This window comes from Nilaparvata lugens, chromosome 12 (genome assembly GCF_014356525.2).
Source record: "Nilaparvata lugens isolate BPH chromosome 12, ASM1435652v1, whole genome shotgun sequence".
NCBI lineage: Eukaryota > Metazoa > Arthropoda > Insecta > Hemiptera > Delphacidae > Nilaparvata > Nilaparvata lugens.
In genome coordinates, this window is record NC_052515.1 from 21,815,303 (window position 1) to 21,841,788 (window position 26,486).

Here is a 26,486-nt window from a genome sequence, read left to right on the forward strand (position 1 = left end):
TCTTCTTCTATATAATAAGAGAGAGTGGGGTTGTGTTTGTTCGCATCAAAACATGTCAACTTGTGGATTGCATACCGGAAAAACGGGAATGATTTAGATCTCCAAATTTTGAACATAGATTCTAAAAATATCAATCTCGTGCACCTGGAAGCCCAAATTTCTATTTTCCTTCTAGATTTTTCAGAATATTAATGTTAAAATTCATCTATGCTACCGTAGGCTAATTGAAGTTCCATAGCCCAAAGTGTGTATTTTTATCAGCAGGTTATAAGACTACCATTTACGAACGTCTATGTGGCGCAGCGGTAAGAAGCTTGCTTACGGAGCGATGGTACCTCGGTTCAAATCCCCCGATGCTTCCCATTTTTTTGTTCTTAATTTTTTCCCTCGAAACGTATTATTATCAATTATTTTTTGAAGGAATTTGTTTTCATTACTATTGAACTTGGATTTTATCAAATAATTATTTTCAATGTAAAATTTTGCCACCAGTACAAATGAATTGGACATAGTCTTCATGCTGTAGGCCTATAATTTATTGAATTTCATAAGAAAAACATGAATAGATCACAATAAAATGAGTAATAATTTATATTCTTTAGTTATAATGTAGGCTACTATCAGACACGAATTCCCAGTGAAACGAGTATTTTAGGTATTTTTTTGGAATTGGGAAAACAAAAGGCTGCCTGATTCAAATTGAGGAGGATCCTAATAGAACTAAAATTTATTGATGTATTGGAAAAATCAATATGATTCTGTGAGGTTTCCAAGTATTATGTATTCTTCAGTTTTCTATACTTTAATAACTAGATACTAATAACTATACTAATAGCTAGAGCTATGACCTTCCACTTTTGTTTTCGGAACTGCTTAATAAACAATTATTCTCATATATAAATATATATTGTTTATTTCTCTGTGTGGCGAAAAATAGCGTTCGCACCACGGGCAAAAATGTTTTTCCGGCTCTCAATCTTTTCTAGTCCTCGGCCTACGGCCTCGGACTTGAAAACCGATTTCGAGCCGGAAAAGTCTCATTTTCGGCCCTAGGTGCGAAATATACTATTCCCCTCACAGACGAATCTGTGTGTGGGGGAGAGTAGGCCTAAGTCATCAACATTTTTCTTATTCTTTTCAAAAACTATACTTAGATCAATCATTAGTAAGAATTTGAAGTAAGATGATCTATATTAGAAAAATTGCAACAATCCTGTCTATCATGGTATCAAAATGAAGTGGAAGTAAATGGAATCCTTAATAAAAGTTGAAGTCGATGGAAGAGCTATTGAGCTCTATTCTTACATATCACACTGATGAAATTTGCTGATAATGAATAAAAAATCAATTGAAAATATTTAAAGATTAGATTTGTTAACCAGCCGTATATATAAATAGGCCTAATTGAACAGTTGAAACAGACAAAAACACAAACCTATTTTTGTTTGTCACATAATCTGAGTGTTTTTATCTTGTAGAATGTTTTTCAATTTTAATTATATTTCTATTATATTTAATAATGACTCACTGTTCAATTTCATCCAAACGTGAGTCAAAACGTCCACTCAACACTTCCTCTTTTTCATGTTTCTCTCGCAAATAGCTCGCTCGAAGCTCCACCAACTGGGCTCTCAGCTCTTCTATTCGTTCTGCAACAAAATCAAAGACAAGATTAGAAATATAACCACTCACAGAGTTTATTCATTTATTAGATGAAGAGAATAAATGACAATACAATAATCAGAAAAGAAGAAACAAGATGTATAACACAAAAAATATTTATGTTTCTCTTAAGGTGCGTATAGACTTATACGCCACGAACACAAACTAATTTCGCTATTCATCAGCTGATGTTTAGCTTATTATATCTGTGTTTTATAGTCTAAGTGGGGAAATATATTTCCTTGATTGGTTTTTGTATAACTAATATTGTTATTAGTTATTTTGTATAACTGATATGTATATGATTTTTTTGTGGAAATAAAAATTGAATTGTGTTTGAACAGGAACAGTAAGGCCCGGTTGCACAAAAGCCGGTTAAATCTTAATCCTGGTTAATTTCACGAGAACCAATCAGAGAAGGCTTTTTTTAAAGACGACTTCTCCGATCGGTTCTTGTGAAATTAACCATAATTAAAACTTGTTTAACCGGCACCAAGACACAGATATAATAAATAAATATAGCACCAACTGATGAAAAACGAAATGCACGTGTTCATAGCGCACTAAGTCTGTACTTACCTGTTTAGAAGTGACAATCCCTGTTGATTTAAAGAGTGACAAGTCACAGAAATTCAGACTTAACATTTTTGAGCTGAATTTGACTGTGAAGAGTAAGGGTGTGATCACATTGAATGCGTATATGTGCAAGTGCACGCTTGTTATGCTGCCAAGCGCGCAGATGAGAAACAAACTATGGAAAGAGCAATAGGAACACACCCTAAACGCATGCACGTACTGGTTGCGTTCAGTGTGAGCAGCTGCATGAACGTCACACCGTGTCGGATGGCTCTTTCCAGATTTTGTTTTTCGGCTCATACGTGATCTGACATGCACTTAAACATACAACACATCCAATGTGATCATACCCCAAGTCTGTACGCACCTTTATGTTTAGAAGTGACAATCGCTGTTGATTTGGAGTGTGAGTTACATAACATCGATTGTCAGTTTGGTGTAAGAGTAAGCATTCTCGACTAGATTGGGAGGCCCCGGGTTCGATTCCCGGGCTGACAAATAATTTTTGAACAGTAGCGCTCATCGAATTTCAATCTAGCTGTTTACCCTGCTGTCGATATTTGCAGTAGCAGAGGTCTTCGGGGTATTTTACGGTATTTAATTTGGATTTTCGTTCAAAAATAATAACAAAACATAGACATTTGGACTTTACATCTTTCAGCTGAATATTTGTCGACGAAGTGTAAACTTATTGAATTCAAATTCAGCATAAATGAGACTTTTTTATCCTAAAAAACCTCTTTAACAACTGCAGCTACCTTCACTGGCTTTCTGGATCACAAGGAGTAACTTCCATTGTCACAGCACTAGAAGTTGAGGTCTTGTCGCAGATGCGCTATACTGCCGTTTGTCAAAGACCCGTGATGCATTTACTACATCGACATTGACAATCTTCAATAAACTTTCAGAGAATTTGAAGAGGTTGAACACAACAGCATCCAATTCATGACTTGATTGTTGGCTTGGAAGAGAGTCAATTTATTACATTTAGGAATATTTTCTGAACGACTTGGTAGGCCTTATATTATCCACGCTGCTATCTCGATAGTTGAAATATGACAAGTAATGAAACTAGTAGTTCTGTGAACAGTAGACCTCACGCAGTATTCTCATCCACAAGTACCTGATGTCACCTGTTTTAAATGTTAACAAACTCAGTTTACGTTTGAATCTGTATTCCATATGATATAATTCATCCAGTTCCGTGATAATCTTTCCATCTGAGGAAAATTAATTTTTCACAATCAAAAAGGCCTCTTTTGGTCTTTGATTGAAACTATAGATCTTATAGAAATACAGAAATAGACTGGCTTCTTCATACATTTTTTGTGTAATCACTATCCTGTCAGCTGATTGTTTATGAATATTTCTATAGTCTGATTAATCCTATCTTCAGAGTAGATGATATAGGTCTATAGTGATATCGGAGTATGGAGGAATTCCTTTTCCTTTTTTGATTGTAAAAATCAAATCACCTATTAAATTAGTTTTTTTCGAATGTCAGAATATTGATACTTGAAGATGCATACCTCTTTAAGGTCTTTGATTGAAACTATCGACTTTATAGAAATACAGAGATAGACTGGCTTCTCCAGACATCTGTGTAATCACTTGTCAGCTGATTGTTTATGAATATTTCTATAGTCTGATTAATCTCATCTTCAGAGTAAATTATATATAGCCCTATAATGATATCGGAGTATGGAGGAATTCCTTTTCCTTTCATATTATCCTTAAAATGCAAAATTTCAAGAAACTTATACATCGACGCGCAGTTGAAAAAGGAATATTTCTGCCAAATCTCATAGAATTCTATCAACGCGTTTGGCCGTAATTGCGTTACATACAGACAGACAAAAGTAAATCCGAGTTAAAACATAGACCTCACTACGTTCGGTCAATAAACAATTGACGCAACCCATCCGGCCTTGCTCGTATTGGTGAAAAGAAAGGTAATTCAAGGTATCTGAATTTGGGTTTGAATACTTGTTTTCATTTATCAAATAAGTGATATGTCACTAACCTCACGTGAATTTACGCACAAAGATAATTGAGAATCCATGTGTAGCATTTGTTTGCATGATTGGTGACTTACCTTGAGTGAGCTTGCGCACAATGACCTCCTGCGGCGTGTCGTGCGCAGTCGCAGCGAGCGATGTGGACGACGCGTCGAGCGAGCGCTTCTTGCGCTTAGGCAGGGCACTCCCCCCACCCAGTGTGTTCAGCAGATGCTCGTACTGCACGGCGCACTGCTTCTGCGAGTACCACTCCAGTGGCCGATCGCCTCCCTCACACATGGTGCGCATCGCGCGGCTCACTGACATCCTAAAACATACCCAAGCAAATCTTTACTTTACTTGTTTGTCATACGAACTGGATCAAAGACTTCCGCAGTATATGTTAAATAATTCCCAGTGTTGTGAAGCTGCTAGCATAGAGAAAATATAGCATAAGAAGATATCTCATGGTAGAGGGCGTTTATGTTATAAATTTCACTGTTAACTCAACCCGATAGTCCATACCATAGTTATATAGTATAAGATACTCGAGAGAATTTTTTTTTTTTGTGAATTTTGTTTCGATTCTTCGCTTAATTATTTTAAATCAATTTTAAACTCAATTTAAATCAGGTTAAGCGCATGATAAACTTATCTCCTACTCCCACTGGCGAACAAGTCATCTTATGCCAGTGGTTTTTTTTCACTTACCGTTTATTATTATTACATTTAGGTTGGATTGTGTTGAGCTTTGTTTGATAAATCCATATGTATTTATGAGTAAGGAATTTTATTATTATATGAAACTACATCAAGGACTCCCGCAGTATATGACACGTCAATCAATAATTAAATAATTAGCCGTGTTGTGAAGCTGCTAGCATAGAGAAAATATAGCACAAGAAGATATCCCACGGTATAATAATAATAATAATAATAATAATAGTATAGGGCGTTTATGTTCCAAATTTCACTTTCAACTCAGCCCGATAGTCTTTGCAGTTATCTTTTAAGAAAGCTATGTGACGCTGGTAGTCTTTCATATGTGACGTTCGGCTCACTGAAATCCTAAAACTTCACATTATTAAATAAATCAATTTCCGTGTAGTTAAGGTGCTGACATAGAGAAAATATAGCATAAGAAGATATCCCATGGTATAGGGCGTTATTGTTCCAAATTTCACTGTTAACTCAAGCCGATAGTTCCATTAGTTATTATTTTCTGTGAAGGTATGTGAAGCTGGAAGTCTTACGACTCTACGAAGATATCCCATCGTATAGGGCGTTGATATTCATAATTATTCATATTCATTTATTCATATACAAATACAATCCACGTAAAAACAACAGGCATTCGCCCAAAACTGCTCTAAACCTTAATTTGAAATACACAGTCTAGAGGTTATGTTTAAAAATGAAAACTTAATTCACTAACTATTTTGAGTCCAAAAAATGTATCTACTACAATTTTGAATTTATCAGATTAATCAATGTTCCAAATCTTACTGTTATCTCACAGTCCGATAGTCCCAGTAGTTATTTTTTGTGAAGCTATGTAGCGCTGGTAGTCTTTCATACTGTGCCGTTCTTACACTCTCACTCCAACAAAACAGTAATAATAGACAGTAGTCAGCTTGAGTTGACCGTGAAATTTGGAACATAAACGACCTATTGCCATGAGAAATCTTCTTATGCTATCTTTTCTCTCTGGTGCTGGATATCCATATTGGATAAAACCAATTTGATATTGTTAAAACTCATGAGAACAATTAGAAATTTTAGTTTGTTGTTAGATTAATAATCGTGTAACAACCAAAATTGGTATGCTATCTTAAATTAGTGGTTTGGTAATACAAAGTCGTTTTATTCGAGTAAAAGAAATACTGTCAATAACATAAAAATGATATCAAAGTTCAAACAATCGATCAATTATATCATGTATAGGTATCACAAAAGTTAAGTGTTTCGTCATAAAAACAGCAACGAGTGTAAAAATATTCAAATTTATTTTCGTTTCAAGAGTTTATCACGAATAATAAGTGAAAAAATATACATGAAACTAAATATCCGATGTCATGATCAAGGCCAGGTCTTCCTGGATAGATCGTTTCAAAATTTGTCACATAATATAGATAGACAGATAATGTCACATATGTGAGTGAGGATAAGAACCTATAGTGAAGTCCACGTTATAATGGCAGTAGATGAAGATAGAAGAATAGCGATGCCGATTCTCCGCATTAATTAATTATATTTCTACACTGTCAACAACATAATTGGCATTGTTGTGGACCTAGAAAAGGATAGAACCACCGGTTTTGTCGAATGATAGACAAGGATAGCAAAACCAAAGTTGATCAAATACTGTCATTATAACGTGGACCGCACTATAGTCACTGACTCATAATTTGATTCCTGGCCCAATTTACCTCTTCTACAGCATCAAGCCGCTACTATGCATAGAGAAAACATTTGATCAAACAGCTGAGTTATTCGAGTCAAGCTTTCGGTTGCAAACTACACCTCCACTGCTATGCGCTTATCCTGTGAGGTAAGACGCACAAGCTACTATCCAACGGCACTGACAAGTTGATAGGCAAGTATCACAGAGCAGTTCAGCCTGCGTTGCAGTGAACCACCCACAGATCGTCCAGCCATTCATCCTTGACGTGTGGCACTGCTTCAGTTCCAACGGAACGTGGACCAGTTAAGGCCCAGAATACTGGAAAAATACCCAAGCCTAGAAAAATACTCATGTTCCCCGATTGTATACGTCTTTAGGTATGCGCTTGCACGTCCATCGAGCAGGCGCACAAGAGAGGACGCAAGCGTTTTGAAAAGAAAGACCAGTGGGGGATGGGGATTCAACATCATGCTACTCCCAGAAACGGAGGGAGATGACATACGTCAATCCTGATTGACAATTAATTTTTTTAATTTTATTAGAAAACTTTCTCTTCTATTATTTGATAAAAACTTATTGAACATGCTAATAATGGATAATATAATACACTAAACATTGCATTGATAATTACCAATTCTGATCTCCACTTCTGAGAACAGAAGATGCCAGGACAAGCCTCTCTCTGAGTGACCAATTCTCAGCATGTACACGCTTCATTATGATTCAATCTGAAACAGGAACCGCAACTTGAGTTGATAGAAACATAGAATAGATAACTCATGGTACTTAATCTCTACCATAATTAATTAGCCTAAAGAATAGAGTGACTGGACATACTTTTTCATTTTGACGAACTTTTTCAGTAATTCAGTATATTCAGTCCATGACCGGCAGTCGCCAGACAGACTTCGTCAAAATATAAAACAATCAAAACACAAATAAAGAGATGGCCGCAGATAGGTTGTTTCGTGTGGCTCTGTAGATGGACTGCCATAGTAACTCATTAAACAATCTCAAACTGGTCTACAAGTCCACTGGTCTCATCATCTCTCAATGAGTAGAGAGGGTAGTTGATAAGTTTTTCTCGAACCAGCCTACAAAACTTCCCATACTCCAGCTCACGAACACAAATTGGCAGTCTGTTAAAAATTTTTAGCATCCGTAAGGGGTAGCATTCGTGTGCTTTCGATAGTCTGGAGTAGGGCAGGTCAATGTTGCCCCGTCTCCTGGTATTGTGGTGGTGCAGCTGGCCCCTCTCCTGGTAGGCATGAACCTCACTCCTTAGGAGCCGTAGGGAGCTATACATGTACTGACTGTACACTGTCAGTATTTTCAGGCGTTTGAAGATTGGCCGGCAGTGCTCCAGGTAATGTGATGACGTGATGACACGAAGAACTTTCTTCTGTAGAAGGAGAATCCTTTCACAGCTACCTGCATGGCCCCATAGTACTATTCCGTAGCTTATATGACTATGGAACAGCCCATGGTAGGCTGTAATTAAGTAGTTGGCAGGCACATGTTGCTTCAGCTTCCGCATCAAAAACGTCACCCTGGCCAGTCGATTGCACAGCATGCCAATATGTCGATCCCACGATAGAGTGGGGTCCATCACAAAACCCAAGAGTTTGACCTCCGCCTCACCATGAGCCTGACCACGCCTTAAGGTGCACAACAGGTTCTGTGTTTTCCCCTCATTTAGACACAGTTTGTTTGATTTAAACCACTGGCAAGCCTCTTCTACAAGAAGATTAGACTGGGCAACAGCAGTTTGGGGGTCCTCATCCTGGGCCAGCAGGGTGGTATCATCGGCAAACAATAAGGCTCTTCCATGCACACTGAAGTCGTTGATGAATACAAGGAACAACAGAGGACCAAGAATCGATCCCTGCGGCACCCCATAGATCACCTCCTTCGACCGTGATTCCGCACCATTCACCGATGTAACCTGCATTCTATTGGAGAGGTAATCCTCCATGGTTTTCAGGGGAACTCCACTTATCCCATACCTCTTCATTTTACCCAATAGTATGTCATGCGAGACACAGTCAAATGCCTTGGTCAAATCACACAAAGCAACAGAGACCGACTGCCTGCCCTCCATTGCCCCAAGAACCGACTCCACTAGACACCGCAATGCTCCCGTGGTTGATCTCCCCTGACGGAATCCATACTGGTGAGGTTGGAAGATGGAATTACTCTCAAAATACTGTGAAAGCTGAACATACATCACCGATTCCATGAGTTTGCCAAATACAGGAATTATCGAGACTGGCCTGAAATTCGACAATTCATCAGGTTCACCCTTCTTGAAGATAGGAATTGTCCTTGATGTCTTCAGCTCCTTGGGAAAAACTCAAGAATCCAAGCAGTCATTGATCAAATCACACAGTGGTACAGCTAAAACATCAACTATTGACTTCAACACCACTGTTGAGATTCCATAGATGTCAGGACTTGTTGAGCTCTTGTATCCTTTGACTATTTTTATCAGGTCTGCAGGGGAAATTCTCTCCCACTTCACAAAACTGCAAGTACTGACAGGAACATGATTCACTGCGTCATCAGGTGAACCGGTGAGAGCCTCCACTATCCCAGCCACCGAGTGAATAAAGAAATTGTTGAAGTTATCAGGACTTGCACCTCCTGACAGTACAACCTTCCTGCTTTTGGAGCTGTTGATAACATTCCAGGCTGCCTTGCATGGGTTTGGAGCATTCCTAATACGACCCTCATTCCAGATGCTCTTTGAGTTGACAATATCCTGTTGATATATCTTCTTCAGTCTGAGGTAAGCTGAATAGAACTTGTTTCTATCCTCTCCAGTTATGGCATTCTTGTACATATTGTTGGCAATAATAACAAGTGTTCTAATACTAGCCAAGTCTGCTGTATACCATGACTTATCAACATGACTGAAGGGTTCATTTCTTATCCCAGTAAACCGTCTCACTCTTTTTGGGAAGAAGTCGTCAAACATACTCATGAACCTCTGGAAGAAATTACTGAAAGAAATTCTTGGATCACAATTAATGCAGAGACTCCAGTTGACTCTCCCAAGCATTCCAACAAAAACAGGTAAGTTGTTTACATCAATTCTCCTATGTGTGAACCTGTATTTACAGAACCATTCAGGATTGACTCTTTCTGCTTTGGACAGGCCAACATCTTTAAGCAGGGCCTGATGATCTGCCACAACTGGTTCAATCACTTCAACAACTTAGTCCCATGAATCCAGCGTTGTTGCAACTGTATCCAAGCAAGCGGTTCCTCTAGTTGGGGCCCTGTTGCCGATGATAAGACCATAGCTCCTGAGAAGAACTGTGAATCGATTTTCCAAAACACTAGACTCCTCCAGATGTATATTAAAATCGCCACACATAACTATCTGGTACTGTAGAGCATTCAGATGACCTAGACTATCCTCCAGCATGTCAAAAAAAGAATTGATATCACCATTTGGTGATCTGTACACAGTTAAATTTCAAGTTAGAATCACGACACTGTCCTAACCTAAAGTCACAAGTCGAGCAATACCACCTCGAATGTTCACCCAATTCTTCAATTTTCTTCATGTCTGATGATGATATTTTTACACATATGGTATGAAACCACTTATCAGCACAAAATGCTTCACACATGATTGCTGGACCGTTTTTACCAATAGATAATTTACAGAGACCACACACTGAAACATCACAACCGGCAGCCATCTTGAATCACCAAAAGTAGAACTGAAGTAGAACTAAGAACTCAATGACAAGGTAAGGTAGGATTGAATGCTCTTAAACAATTTTGGTACGGTAACGTTAATAATATTGATAAGAATACAAATTGTTTATTGTAGATAGATGATACAAAGGTAATCTAACTAAATCAGGGTGACCCAGGATTCAATTTTGAATAATTCTCAAGTTTTTAATGCTCTGTACATACATTGCCACACCACCGCCACGACGAGCTTGCTTACTTAGGCTACTTGGTTCAAGTGCACGTCCAGTGCCAACATACCTGTCATCAAATTTTTGGTTGGGATCGATTTAGTATGTTATTTTGAGCACAAAATCACAAAAATTAAACGGCGGTCACTATTGTTTTTAAAATAAACTAAGTTCAAAGTAGCACAAATTTACATGCATTCAACCTATGAGTAGCAGCCATTTTGAATATTGAAATCATTAAATTATGATATTCCTAATCAGAGTTTTCCTAACCCAAAGCTTTTCCTAACTCAAGCTTTCCTAACCTAAAGCTTTTCCTAACCTTAGCTACTTATGGTTGCTACTTATAGGTTAAATGCATGTAAAGTGCACTTTAGCCGGCTACGGTGTTATTATTATGAATGATTATACAAATCATTACAAGTTCCTAATATCAGGATTGCCTTTGTCTGTTAAAATAACAGACATACAACAAACTGAAAGGAAAAGCTTACCCCTGGCAAAAGAAAATAAGATGAGTTCATAACCTAAACACAGAACGTTTCAGCTCAACTTTAAAATTTGAGCTGAATTTGATTTGTTTGTTTTTTAAAGCTAATAATAATTATATATTATTTTCAAACTTACCAACAATCAAATTATCTAAACTTTATAATAATTGTATCAAAAAGTATAAACCCGGTAATAATTTTAGTAACCTAAACCTAACCAATAAATGCAAATGAATTCATTTTGATTCCCTTTGGAAAACAATCCCCTGTAGATAAATGGAATATCACTGCATTAATTTGAAGAGATCCCGTTCAAAAAACTACATATATATACGAAAACTATTTTACTTTTTTAAATAATTGCAAATTTATTATATTTCCATAGTAAACAGTAAACACTATGCACTGACGTTCACACGCACACTTCCACACTTACGAATACAATGTCTTCTTGATTTGGTCAAGAGAGTCTGGAAGAAATTTAATTTTTGATTGAAAATAAATCATGAGTGATGTAATTTGATGTTACTTATTATTAATTTTGTATTTGTTTGTATTCATTTCGGATACATTTTGAGCTACAATTTTCTGAACTGCAACATCACTGCTTAAAAATCAAGCAGGCCGTGAATTATCACATTCTATTCTAACCTAAAAATAAATTTACCTCATGTCAATTTTCATATCGCTATCGCTACTTGGAAGTGAAATGTATTTTTCAACATTTTAAAAACGAATAGTATTTGTTTATATTTTCTGTCTATATTATCAACATGAATTTTATATCTTGTGTTAAGTGGGTTCATCAAGGAGTCGCCAAGAGCAACCCAGAAAAGGTCCAGCTTACACCAGAGGAACTTCAAAACATCATCGACTCCACCAAAAGTGAAATTGAAGATGAATTTGAAAAAGAAGGTGGCGGCGAAGAGACTATGGAGACTGATGAAGGTGACGTATACAACTTTGAACGATATGACAGAGAAGAAGAAAACCCCAGTATGTTGATGGGGATTGGTAATTTGGTAGCTGATGATGTTGACAACACTCCACCTGTTAACAATGACCCAGACAGTGATGATGAAGACGACATAATCAAACCTACGGACAATCTCATAGCAGTTGGACACATTGAAGGTGATGCTAGCGTTCTAGAAATTTATGTTTACAACGATCAAGACGGTGATTTGTATGTTCATCATGACATTCTACTTCCTACAATGCCGCTATGTTTGGAGTGGCTGAGCTATGATCCAGCAGACCCAAAACCAAGTAACTTGATGGCAGTTGGAGGCATGTCTGCGGTGATCGGTATTTGGGATCTTGATGTGATTGACTGTTTGGAGCCTGCTTATCAATTGGGGAAGTTTTCTGTAAAAAAGAAACGCAACAAAAGTCACGGTCATAAAGATGCTGTACTGGATTTGTCGTGGAACGTGAACTACAAGCATATTTTGGCAAGCTGCTCGGTAGATAAAACAATTCTTCTGTGGGATTTGGATGAGGGGAAAGCTTCAACCACTATCAATCAGTTTTCTGATAAAGTCCAATGCTTGAAATGGCATCCAGGAGATTGTCATTCATTGATTGCTGGTTCATCAGACAAAACGGCAAAAGTTTTTGATTGTCGTCATGACGAAACAACAACAACCTTTCAGTTTGACGATGAGGTGGAAAAGGTGAACTGGTGTCCATGGGAGACTAACCGAGTTGTGATTGGTACTGGTCAAGGAAGTGTATACTGCTATGATCTGCGCAACCCTCAGGTGAAAGTGTGGGAAATCAAGGCTCACAACGATGAAATAACCGGATTAGAACTCGACTCCAAAACACCAGGACTCCTCTACACATGTGCCAACGATGGTTTCGCCAAAGTATGGGACATAAAATCGTCTCAACCAAACAACATACACTCCAAATGCTACAAAGTGGATGAAATCCAATGCCTGAGTATCAATCCAAATTTTCCCTACGTTGCCTGCATGGGTGGAACAAATAAGTCCCACAACTTCAGAGTGATCAACTTTCAACATGAAATGGCGAAAGAAGAGGAAAATACAAACAAGCCAGCTCCTTCCACGTCGTCCAATGTAGAAATTCCAGAGTCTGCATTCAGCTCTCTGACCCTCAAAAGTAGTAAGCCTTTTAAAAGTAAAAAGAAGTATGGACATAAATTTAGAAAGTAAGATTGAAATATAAATAAAATGTGTTCTATCAATGGCTGATTTTTTAATTGGAAATTATCATTTCTGTGTAATTTGAAGGTTTTCTTTATCTCTAGTAAACTTGGTTTATAGTATTTTGCTTAGTGTTGTGATTCATCATAAGCATCTTCCCCATGATAAAAAGACAGTACCTACCGTTATTTGAGTAGTCACTTGATCTGATCCCATCGGGGAAGATCGTCAGAAGCAATTGATATTATCTTTATTCTGGATATGCCCTTCATAAAATGCTTAAGAAATTATTTATTCATCTAAACGGAAGTAATCATGGTAAGTACTATTGATTCAGCATCAGAGGAACTATTCAAGATAAGTTCTTGAATTTTCTATAAATACATAATGATATTATCATTAGTATTCATTTCAATTGAAGGCAAGAAGCTATTAAGAATCACATATTTTCATCCAATACGAAAAGTGTTGGTAAATTACAAATTTGAAAGAAATGTATGAGGACATAGAAGAGCCCTCAAGGACGAAATAATTATTCAATTTTCAAGAAATTTAGTATTTTACGTTTATAAAATATTCATAGATAATTCATGTCATTGAATCATTATGTAGAATAGAATGTCTTGCTAAGTCCAGTAAAAAAAAGGACCAACTGCCAGTATTTTGTACACGCACGGTACACAGAAGATGGTGGAAATTACGCACATTTCATTAGGTCTTAATTCTGATGTCATTCCACTTTCAATCTATACTACAATTAAATTTCAATAGATTTGCTAATACCCAAGTGTTTGAAACCTTGGTTGGGAGATGTGACGTCATTTAGTAATGTACCTAGTTGGGTTCTGCATAGGCCTGGACCGATTTACCCCTTCCATAGCATCAAGAAGCTACAATGCTAAGCATTGACATCAATTGATGAGTTATTGCCAGCTATTTGATTCAACCATCATACAAGCAGTGATTTTATTATTAGGAATACAGCTGTCAGGCGTATGCAGTTAGCTTTCCTTCAACTTCCACCCGCCTCGGCACTGAAAAACTTGAGATCAACTTTTGAGACCACATATGAACTACCGTACATATTCAATCATAGTGTGTTTCTGAACGCACAGCACACATGATGAAATAAGTGGTGCTTTTCTAGTCAGGGTGCACATACAATTTTCAACTTTTCCCGCTTTGGGAAACTTCTAGTTTTCCTGAAACAGGCCAATGACTGTGTAAAACTGTTTGTTTCTAGATTAGAAGAACTTTGGTCGAGAATTCCTGTATAATATTTCCAGTCTTTCATTGTTCAATATGTATCCACCTTCTCAAAGAAGGCTACAAAATTTTTTTCCGATGGAGGATTCCAGAACAATAGAATCAAATTTATTTTCAGGACGTAACTTGATGTTATTTTTCAAGACGAAACTCTTAATGATAACTCTGTTGAAATTGTGACACTTTGTTTGAAAGTAAATATTTAATGAGGAGGAGCTTGATCAGCCTAATGAATGCATTCTACATTTCTCACCCAGCATCGTGAGAGTATTTGAAAATTTACTTTGAAACAAAGAGTGTTATCTTTAAGACTGGCCACTAAACGGTAGAATATGCATTTTATCATCACACACACATGCTCATCAATCATGCATATTTTGTCATCAGCGAGAGGCTGACACCGCTGAATAAATAAACCGGTGGGAAATAACTAATTATAATTACAGAAAAATAATTTAACCTCAAATGAAGTACCGAAGAAAAATTGACAAAAAATCGGAAATACAATAATCTAACCTCTAATCTATCGTATTTGTATATAAATGAATATATAAAACATTTTGTTCGAAGCCTTTCCCTGTGATGACACAAAAATGAATGACGCCATGATTGTGAATCATACTGCAAACATGTCCTACCGCCGCTAGTGGTCAGTCTAAAAGAGACGGATTCTTTCAAGAATTGAATCTCACTAACTACAAAATAGAATCATATTTCTATAAGTACTCAAATTCCATCAATTACAAAATAATTGTACAAAGGCTTCATGATATTGCACCGGTACTAAATTAATAGTTTAATAGTAATATCAATTTAATTTTAGGAATGCCGACCCCATTTAAATGGGATAAGGCACAGCCAAAGAAGAAGAAGAAGAATAATATCAATTTAACTACAAAATAGAAAAACGTTTATTTAAATACTTGAATTCTACCAATCAAGAAATTATTGTACAAAGGCTTCAATATACTAAATAATGTTAATATCAATATTAGTTCAGTCATTATATACATTGGTGCATGCAATTTATATTGTAGTTCTGATTTTTTAATATATTATTTGGGTACATAAGGGAAGTCCAGAAACAATATTTCTTCATGCAAAATTTCCTTGTGCTAGATACAGAGTGGCCCAAAAACCTCGTATTTTCGGCTCATTTTACAGTTTTGAGCTATTCTGCCAAATCTAGTAATCGGACAGAAAAAGTTGCTCTCGCCTTTTTTTAGATTATAAAATTCTGAATAAAAAGATCTCATTCGGAACTCTCTATCTCCAATGAGTACTGAGTTATGATTCTTCAAAAATGAGTGAAATTTGGAGAAAAAATCAATTTTCATGAATTTTAGTTTTTGATCAACAATATCTTCCGATTGCTACCATTTAGATATGTAATTCAAAATCCCTCTGGGCATATTTTTGTGCTCTACAATCTGAAATCAGGTAGAGCGCTCTATCTCATATAGATTTCCAGGTACACCTGACAACAATGCTCCTTGTATTGTGAAAAACACCTAATTTTCAGCTTCAACTATGATCACCAACTACATTGTCCTCACATTCTCATTTTATTCAGAATTTTATAATCTAAAAAAAGGCGGGAGCAACTTTTTCTGTCCGATTACGAGATTTGGCAGAAATAGCTTAAAACTGGAAAATACGAGGTTTTTGGGTCTCCCTGTAACTAGCACAAGGAAATTTTGCATGAAAAAATTGATTCTGGACTTCTGTTATGTACCCAAGATTTAATATTAAAAAATCAGAACTACAATATAAATTGCAAGCACAGCCCCCTTTTTATGTCTATATTGACTGGACTCTTATTATAACTAAAAAATAGAATCAAATTTATATAAATACTTGAATTCTATCAATCACAAAATTACTGTACAAAGGCTTCATAATAATATGAAAATGATAATATTATTATAAAAGGAAGTTTATTATGGAGACACAACCAGCGAAGACTCATCCATGGCGCTACATTTACTGCTATCAGCATCAGTCGCCGCCCCCTCTTCTTCTTCGTCCTCAGCCTCCGCATCCAAATCGTAGAGCCGAATCTTGCGGCGACTTTCCGACAGCAAAACCGCCATCTTGCGCGCTCCACTCACCGCAAACGAGGACGCCACGAGGTTCTCGATCGGCTGCAGCGCCGAACTTTCAACCAGATTCGTGGCATCTACCTCGCTCCCCGCCACTTTACACACGGGGGCCACCGGAAGTTGCACGAAAACTGCGCCTCTCTCAGGATCGGTCCCTTTCAACAGGACTGACAGTATCTCGGGCACGTAGAACTGCACATCCAACGGATGCAACGAGGGGAAGATTATGGATTTTACAGAAAACCCTTTTGTCACCAAATTCACATCAAATAACAACAGGTTTTCACCTTCTAGAGTAGTCAACAACAACCTATTATCACCTGTTTCCAACGTCAACGCCACCTGTGAGGGGTTTTTCACGCCTGGCAGTTTTACCACGTTATCAGGCAACAACATGGACCCCACAGCTGATTGTGGCGGCACAAACACCTCGACAATCGCCTCCCTCAATCGTACATGTTCCTGCATTAACGACGTCTTCCTATCCAGTTTCACAATGCACGGGTGTTTAGCGAGTTCTTCATTGTTTTTCAAAAGTTTCTGCCAGGAGTTTTCCGTTTCGATAGGGTGTGTCAAATCGGTCTCATTCAAGTACTGTCCCACATGATCTAGTCGACAACTGCCGTCCAAATCGTAGATGAACGACGCGATGAAGGCTATATCTTGTTGTGTGAAATCGGCCAACGTCATGTCCATCATTCGGTCTTCGCTCACACGTTGGATCATGGCGAACAACCACCGAAAAAACAGTTTGTACTTCTTCATAGAATCATCGATCACTAGCAGCATCTCGTTGGCTTTCGCGAGGAACCTGAAATTGAAAATTAAAATTACCGTTAAACAATCAAAATTACTTAGAATCTCCTTTTTCCTTTGCTTAACATAAAGAGACTACATAACTTTCTACCTGTTTTGACGTATCACATACTATTATTTTTTAGGGTTGTGTGGCAGAGAGGACCTAGAGTCCTAACTCCGCCCTTGAAGGCAATTATTCAATTAAATTACTATTATTATTATTATTGTTGTTATTCATGGCGCTTAGTTGTGTTATGTGAGCATCATTAAAACTCACACAACATGCCACCAGTCAATAATTACATTATATATTATGTTACATACAAGATTGGTTTTATTCGATACATTTTTCAATATAGTAATTTTCTTAAGAGCTGCTCTATTTGAGGTTTAATTAATCTTCTATCATTATAAATTGAAATTCTCCAGCGGTTTATTTATTGTTATTGGTTGTTTATTTTATTTTAGATGCCTCATGCACGTTCAACCGTTAGTGACCAGCCTTATGCTGCTATCTTTTCTCTATAGCAAAAATAGCATACTTTTTATCTATGGCATAAACATTACCACACATTACAAAACAATTCAATACAAAGCCATGATTACCTGCCCACAGCCGACAACGCTTTGGTAACAAGGTCTTCGTTTAGCCCGAGCGGTCGGAAGCGCGTACTGCATCTAGCCATGCCTTGTAGTTCGGCCAGGTGATACGAGATGGCGTGCGCGACAGAGTGCACATGTTTCAGCACCAGCTTCTGGATGTTAGAGTAGGAGAGCTCTATAGAGTGGCCCAACTTCTTGACCGCTTTGTCGGAGAGGTCGCGATGCAGGAATCGTTGCAGCGATTCGCTCACCGAGCCCAACACCAGCAGTTCCAGTAGATCAGCTGATACGTCACCTTAAATCAAACCGCAAACACAATACAAGTTGAATTAACTAGAATCAATGCAACATAATCAATACTAACATACTTTCGGTGTTGTTGTGAATGTGATACTGTGGTAAATATCCATATTAAATGAAAGCAGCTTGATAATGGCAAACCAACTAGTTTATTGGAACTAAAAAAGGAAAAGAGTGGAGAAGGCGATCCAATGCAACATTAATAAGAGGCCGTAGTATAGTAACATTTACTATAGACATAGTTACTGAGATGGTTCGGACATGTTTACAGAATGAATGAGAACAGAATGCCAAAAATAGTGCTTAACAGACGCTTCACTCGAGAAGGAAAAAGGGCAGACCAAGAATATTTGGCCGATTTGAGACAAAATTAGGAAATGATAATGATAAATAAATTTATTTCCTTAAAAAAAATACAAAAAAACAATTAAAACCATAAAAAGTACAAAATATCTAAAATACAATACACCAGGTCTATAAAAAAATATGGAATTTAATTCTTTTGGAAATTAACCTAATCAACCATGGGTTCCCATAGAATGTAGAGGACACCTCAGTAGGTGTTCTCTACTAACACCTACTAGAGTAGGTGTTGGTAGTAGTAATAGATTCTTGGTGGGGGTGCAATCTGCAAATACGTTGGGTAAGTGAGCTCACATATTGTTTGATATTATGTTTTCTATATGATGTCTTCCAGTTGAAATAATCCAGTTCTTAGCGGCAGTTTTGAATCTTCTTGAGTTTTCTATTGTCTTGATTTGTGCAGGAAGTGATTGTGGAGTTTTGGTGCTAGGCGGTTGAAGTGTCGTTGATATATTGCCTTCCTAGCCACGTTCGTGATAAGAAGGTTTCTGTTTCTTGTGTTATGACTGTGGTTCCTCTGTTTGAAGCTTTCCGGGTTTTTGTGTAGTCTGCAAATAATTTCTAGGGAGTAGAGTTGTCTTGCGTCCATCACACCAAACTCATTGTAGAGCTGGTCTGACGGATAACGAGGTGGCCTCTGCTTTATGATTTTAATTATTAGTTTTTGCACTTTTAAGAGGGGGTCAAGGTGCACGAAGTTTGATCCCCCCATCCTAAAATCCCACAGGTAAGCAGAAGTATAAATAGGAGAAGTTTTGGACAATATCCTAGTTTTTCTTTTCCGACTATTGTATTGTTTGCTGTATCCAATAATTCAAAAATAAATATTGAATAGAAATTATTAAATAAGGACAGGTTACAGGTGAAGAAGATTGATTGAAGACTTAGAGTCTTGGACTTGGAGGAATGTTCACCAAGCCCAACCTGAGCTGTAGAGCTAAATAAACTAGTTTATTGAAACAATTTTAGATACTAGTTTTGGTTGTTACACCATTATCCATCTTTAGTTAACTGAGTTTTTAATCTAGTTCTCATTCAATACTAACAGAGAGAGATCATATGATGGTGGGTGTCTTGAGGGATAGGGCACGCCGTGTAATAGAAAAATAATGTATCCTAATGAATAAACACGAAGTAAATGTTGTTAACCACTGTTCGTGTTTTTTTCATTATTTAAGGACCACATCACTCACAATACAACTGCAATGTATCCTACTTGATTGTTTTTATACATTATGTAATTTGTCGTTAAGGGCATCCCCTTCAAGTTAGATATATATTTTGTTTTAATTGCAGTTGCTGATAACATCATACATAGTGAAGATTAACATATTGAAATCTTGTTTACTAAAATGTTTCCTATCAGCTGGTCCTATCGTTTTCCCGATCATACCTTCTTTCATCCTATCTTTATCATAACTACCGATACTTTTTCTACCGATACTACCAAAACCATTCACTTTTCCGATTCCTGTTTTACCTTTTAAGGATTGAAGAATTTTCTAGTACATGAGTAACCATAGTTGGAAACCTGCAATCCTCCCCTATTTTGCAACACAGATCATGAATAGGTATTTTATTTTGTTGTTACAGCTATTGAATTCACTACTGCTATTTTTGTATTGTCATCTTGAAACTTGTATGTGTATGTGAAATGAAGAAAAAATTGAAATAGCCTATTTCTTTATTTATCACTGTTTTGAGCCAATTCAAAAAACAACAACTGTTTTGAACTGTAAAATGTAATTTGATTGTCTGAATGGAATTCAGCCAAGTGGAGACTATAGTATTATTTTTTAGCATATGGCATTATTATCAAATTTTGAAAATTTCACACTGTTATAAGTGCACGCCAAGGGTTGAAATGTACTGTATTGCCTGGGGACTAGTTTCAGTGAAGTCGTTTGCCTCGCCCAGGTAGGCACGTCTCTCACATTCAAATATGATGTGGTGCAGTCACATACTGGGGAGTCTGCAAGTTCCCATTTGAAAAATGATGCATTTCATCTCCCATGTTGGGTTCGAATTCTTTTAAGCGTCACCCAGATGCGCCGGGGTAATTCAAAACATGCAGGCCTAGTGCATGAGAAATAGCTCTCCGGGATTCCTGGGGACACCTCCTCTCTCCATCCTCTGGTCAGAGAGAACCCTCATCTCTTAATTGCTCTGTCATCCTGACCGCTGGCCTTCTGGACTCCAGCTCCCTTCTATATAAATCTGGAATGTCCTGATAGATAGGAAGTAGTTGATTGGAGCAAATCATTAGCCTAGAGCCAGAGGAGAACTTGTGTTCTGCGAAGAGGAGGTGGGGGAGCCAGGAAAATGGAGTGGCGGGCTCCAGTAATTAAGCGCATTGAATTATTGTTCAGTTGCACATCTGCCGCCACCGGGTTCAACACTATTTTTCATTACAGAATACGAACGTATTCTGTATTAACTTTAACTCGTATATTTATTTAGAAAGTTTAGACAGACTTAACAAACATCTCTCTGTGATTTTTAAATGATCTGGAATGAAACTGTGATATGTGTCAAAACCACTAATGATAGTCAAATCAAACTAGTGGTTTCGAGTATAAAGTCGTTTTCATTCAATATATCTATATCGACCACAACAACACAGAAAGTGATATGAAATTCATTACATGGTTCATCATCTATAATATAATAAAGGAATGAACTGGCTTAAACACGGGATAGGAAATTCACGAATTTAATTTAATTCTCTGAACGACTCGACTGATATCTTGAAATTTTGAAAATTACTTCTTAATTCACCGAGGATGGTTATGGGCATATTCTAAATTATTCAAGATTTCAGTAGGTCAAGTTTTTATCATCACCTCTAAACTACTCGACTGATATCTTGAAATTTTGAAAATTACTTCTTAATTCACCGAGGATGGTTATGAGCATATTCTAAATTATTCAAGATTTCAGTAGGTCAAGTTTTTATCATCACCTCTAAACTACTCGACTGATATCTTGAAATTTTGAAAATTACTTCTTAATTCACCGAGGATGGTTATGGGCATATTCTAAATTATTCAAGATTTCAGTAGGTCAAGTTTTTATCATCACCTCTAAACTACTCGACTGATATCTTGAAATTTTGAAAATTACTTCTTAATTCACCGAGGATGGTTATGGGCATATTCTAAATTATTCAAGATTTCGTAGGTCAAGTTTTTAATTAGACCCTTGCGGAGCACAGGTTACCTGCTAGTAAATAATAATGTTGTTTACCTCCAGATGTAGATTCAGCATAGGAAGCCAGTTTTGATTCCATTTCGAGTAGTAGGAGATTCTCATAGGCTTCTTTGACCGATTTCATTGTCTCGTCCAGATAATCCACCAATCCCATGATGCTCAGATGCTTGGAGGCCAACGCATGCAGTTCATTAGCGTACTGCTTAGCCAGTACACTCGTGTCAAAAACCTGAAACCAATTACAAGTTATATATTCGCTTATTGTTGTAATGCATTTCCAAGAGATTTTTTTTTAATTAATGGATTTATTTCTTTGCCAAAAACAAAATACAAAAAGCTTTACAAAAAATAAATATAAGCTACTGTACTAGAAACAAAAAAACATTGAAGAAATAAAGCTCCAGAAAAGTAACCTGAGTAACCTGGATGTAGCAATTAAAAATTTGCAGGTACATCTAATATTTGAGTTTCATTTTTCTACAATTTATATTCTGACAGAGCCATTGACTGCCAAGCATTTCTTTTTTTATCTTAATGAGAATCTCCTACAATACTTGGGAGTGTATAATATTTTTGATCAAAGCGAAAAAATATGTCACTTCCACATTTAGTTTATTTGAGCCAAACTAATTCCAACTCACTCAAGGCATCATCGTCAGTGGTCTTTTGGGTTAGACTGAGGTAAGTCTCATTTTGGGTTAGACTGAGGAAAGTCTCATTTTGGGTTTGACTGAGGAGAGTCTCATTTTGGGTTAGACTGAAGAAAGTCTCATTTTGGGTTAGACTGAGGAAAGTCTCATTTTGGGTTTGACTGAGGAGAGTCTCATTTTGGGTTAGACTGAGGAAAGTCTCATTTTGGGTTAGACTGAGGAGAGTCTCATTTTGGGTTAGACTGAGGAGAGTCTCATTTTGGGTTTGACTGAGGAGAGTCTCATTTTGGGTTAGACTGAATAAAGTCTCATTTTGGGTTAGACTGAGGGAAGTCTCATTTTGGTTTGACTGAGGAGAGTCTCATTTTGGGTTAGACTGAGGAAAGTCTCATTTTGGGTTAGACTGAGGAAAGTCTCATTTTGAGTTTGACTGAGGAGAGTCTTATTTTGGGTTGGACTGAGGAAAGTCTCATTTTGGGTTAGACTGGGGAAAGTCTATTTTGGGTTTGACTGAGGAGAGTCTAATTTTGGGTTAGACTGAGGAAAGTCTCATTTTGGTTAGACTGAGGAAAGTCTCATTTTGGGTTAGACTGAGGAAAGTCTCATTTTGGGTTAGACTGAGGAAAGTCTAATTTTGGGTTAGACTGAGGAAAGTCTCATTTTGGTTAGACTGAGGAGAGTCTCATTTTGGGTTTGACTGAGGAGAGTCTCATTTTGGGTTAGACTGAATAAAGTCTCATTTTGGGTTAGACTGAGGGAAGTCTCATTTTGGGTTTGACTGAGGAGAGTCTCATTTTGGGTTAGACTGAGGAAAGTCTCATTTTGGGTTAGACTGAGGAAAGTCTCATTTTGAGTTTGACTGAGGAGAGTCTTATTTTGGGTTGGACTGAGGAAAGTCTCATTTTGGGTTAGACTGGGGAAAGTCTATTTTGGGTTTGACTGAGGAGAGTCTAATTTTGGGTTAGACTGAGGAAAGTCTCATTTTGGGTTAGACTGAGGAAAGTCTCATTTTGGGTTAGACTGAGGAAAGTCTCATTTTGGGTTAGACTGAGGAAAGTCTAATTTTGGGTTAGACTGAGGAAAGTCTCATTTTGGGTTAGACTGAGGAAAGTCTCATTTTGGGTTTGACTGAGGAAAGTCTCATTTTGGGTTAGACTGAGGAAAGTCTCATTTTCCTCAGTCTTACCGAAAAGACCACTGATAATGATGTTTTGAGTGCATTAAAACTATTTTGGCTTGGATAAACAACAACAATTTTTATAAAAATATGACGAAGATAAAGTAAATTTATTGACAAACTTATTTTTTGGCAGGTCGCAATATGAGGCTGAGGACATCAGTCTCAAATGCTATTCAACATAGGAAAGTTGGAGAAGGGGAAATAGATGAAAAGTCTGAAAAACTGAGGCTAAACGTAGTGAACGGACCCAGTCCCGTCTTTGGTGAACATCTTCACTGCAAAAGTCGAGGATATTTTTGCAACGGTCCAACAGAAAGTAAGCATACTCAGGGGTGCCCACAAGGGGGGGGAAAGCGCAATTTGCGCCATCAACATTTTTGGGGGGGCATGATTTTTTTTTATATTTTATGTAAACATTTTGGATCATGGCTAAAAAATCAAGGTATTAAATAGAGATATTATCCTAATGTAGTTAATTTTAATACTTTTCCCACCTTTACAATGTTATTTTATTTTGCTAAGTGTAACTCAATATAAAGCATAAAAAATACAATTGATAATATTTTGTATGCAGGAATTTTAGTAATTCTAAGCCTATGAGTTTGAAGGTGAATCTTTGACAAAAATAAATTATAACTTCAGCATCCACTATTATTCTGATTTCCTTTGCTTAATTAATTTTTAATGGTCCTTTGTTTGAGTTTCCTTGCTGTTGCAACTTAATTTTCTTAAAAGCACAATGATAAGTTAAATTGTAATGTACATTTTAATCTAATAATTATTTTAATCTCGAAGGCGTTTCATGATGATATTGATGTCTCTGAAATGGGAATGCAATTATTATAAACAACATCGCAAACTCTAGTGAATTTGACAGAAGAAAAAACTTCTCTTGTCAAAAATTTGTGAAAAATATCAAATGAAGCCAATTTCAATCTTTCAAATTTACACCCTATTTACCACACAGTAATCAAGTAATTATTGTAATGCTTCATTACTTTTTTCTGTTTTGTATAATAGTCCAGTCAAATGGTCGTTTTTCAGGAAACAGCCCGAAAGAATTTTTCGCGACGGTTCTATATGTATTTTGGGGCGCTGAATTCTAATCTGAAATTTGCTGACACGCCAGAGGGCGGCTTCACCCCCAAAACTCCCAAAAAACAAAAATTTCGGATTTTTTTCAAGTTTTCCATTTAATCTTGAGAACTTTTTGAAAAAAGCATTCTGTAAAATATTAAAGATAATAAAATTTTCAATGAATTGAGTGGTTGCGCAGGACACTACGATTTTTGATTCTGGAGCTAAGAGTTTTCAAAAATGGGGTATTTTTTTAAGGGGTTTCGAAAATATGCTAACCCACCACTTCTACCCTATACAACTAGGATCTTTTTCTAGTAATGATAGAAAGCCACACATCACGTGAATTAACAATATTAATTCTGAACAGAATTCCTTGGGTTCCTATTTTTGAATTTAGTAGTGGTGGGAGGGGGAATACACCCAAAAATAGAAAATCATGTCCTACAGCCAAAGTTCAAATTTTCATTATAATACCTTTTCATGGCCTTCCTAACAAAAAGAAACACATTTCGGCTGAAATCACCTTACGAGGGTTATGTTCTATGAGAATCACTCGTTAGATTTCAGTATTTCCTAGTGGGGGGCACACATAAGGATACGTCCAGGATCAAAACTTAAATCGTTCATATCAGCACGTCAAGGCGGTTGAAAATCATGTATCATGTCACTAAAATAAGTTTAAAAAACAGGAAATTCCTCCTTTAGTGTATTTCAGCCCATATTTCAATGCATAGAAAAATGACAGATTTCTATATTCAAAACTGTGTGTCTCGGTAACTCAAAATGATATTTGGTCTTGATTTGAAGAAAAGAATCTCCTCTTTTATGTGAGATGAATGATTTTTGTAAAAATATAATCGTGAAGTAAGATACGTTTGTTTCAAAAAATCAAGAAATTGCAATATTTCTCTCATTTTCACAGTCTCCACAGTTTTTCGAAATAAACAGTAATGCAAGATCAATTTAAGGCAACTCAGCTTATAGAGCATGAAATGTTCTCTCATTTAAGACCAATCGCAAGTTTCTATCATGTATTGTACTCATTTTAGAGACTCTTTGATAACAGTAAAATCGCAAGAAAAATTAGAAAATAAAGATAATCATTCAATTGGCTGTAAATTTTGAACGGTATTGAAAACAGAAGTATACATTTTGTTCGACTTGTGTTATTTACTCCTGTAATGTTAAAAAGTAAATACTACCAACAACACAACATCAGTGACAACCTGTTCCAATTTATGATAAATATCGGGGCACCGAGCTCCGCTCTAGAGTACCTACAAAAGCATATAAAAATTATCACGAAAAAAGAAATTATAATAAATATTCATAGTCCATAAAGAAAGGTTCTATCTAATCACAGTGGATATTAACATTAATCACAGTGTTGACATTAATTCCCAGAGGAATGCAAAAATTTCCCTCACAAAAGCATGTTAAATTTTAATCCTGATTAATTTCACGAGAACCAAATCACAGAAGACCATCTCAAAAAGATAGCTTATCTGATTGGTTCTACTGGAATTAATCAGGATTAAAATTGAATCGGCTTTTGTACAACTGCCACTAAGTACCTGATTGAATTAGGTACAAAAGTTCAACAACTGAGTCATAATTTTGTCTCAGTCCCTATTTTAAAAGAGATAAGAAACGATTGTATATATTTTTACAATATTATGAAAACAGAAAGAA

The 26,486-nt window shown here is 36.7% G+C and overlaps 3 protein-coding genes across 3 annotated transcripts in view; 1 reads left to right on the forward strand and 2 right to left on the reverse strand.

Annotated features, from left to right (window-relative positions):
- LOC111055091 (bromodomain-containing protein 8) overlaps window positions 1–11,521 on the reverse strand; it is a 46,736-nt gene extending 35,215 nt beyond the window's left edge. Inside the window, exons 1-4 of the mRNA XM_039439138.1 lie at window positions 11,205–11,521; window positions 7,271–7,367; window positions 4,334–4,563; window positions 1,529–1,649 (exon numbers count right to left, since the gene is read on the reverse strand). Of these exons, the coding sequence (XP_039295072.1) occupies window positions 1,529–1,649; window positions 4,334–4,563; window positions 7,271–7,356 (437 nt within the window). The 5' untranslated portion in view covers window positions 7,357–7,367; window positions 11,205–11,521. The remainder of the gene's footprint in view (window positions 1–1,528; window positions 1,650–4,333; window positions 4,564–7,270; window positions 7,368–11,204) is intronic.
- Window positions 11,522–11,526: 5 nt separating this feature from the next.
- LOC111055087 (periodic tryptophan protein 1 homolog) lies at window positions 11,527–13,364 on the forward strand. The gene has a single exon (XM_022342256.2). The coding sequence runs from the start codon at window positions 11,842–11,844 to the stop codon at window positions 13,249–13,251; it is 1,410 nt and encodes a 469-aa protein (XP_022197948.2). The 5' UTR covers window positions 11,527–11,841; the 3' UTR covers window positions 13,252–13,364.
- A 2,025-nt stretch (window positions 13,365–15,389) lies between these two features.
- Window positions 15,390–26,486, reverse strand: part of LOC111058151 (anaphase-promoting complex subunit 4) — a 32,786-nt gene continuing 21,689 nt past the window's right edge. The window contains exons 5-7 of the mRNA XM_039439139.1: window positions 21,921–22,113; window positions 18,015–18,306; window positions 15,390–17,421 (exon numbers count right to left, since the gene is read on the reverse strand). Coding sequence (XP_039295073.1) covers window positions 16,449–17,421; window positions 18,015–18,306; window positions 21,921–22,113 — 1,458 coding nt within the window. The 3' untranslated portion in view covers window positions 15,390–16,448. The remainder of the gene's footprint in view (window positions 17,422–18,014; window positions 18,307–21,920; window positions 22,114–26,486) is intronic.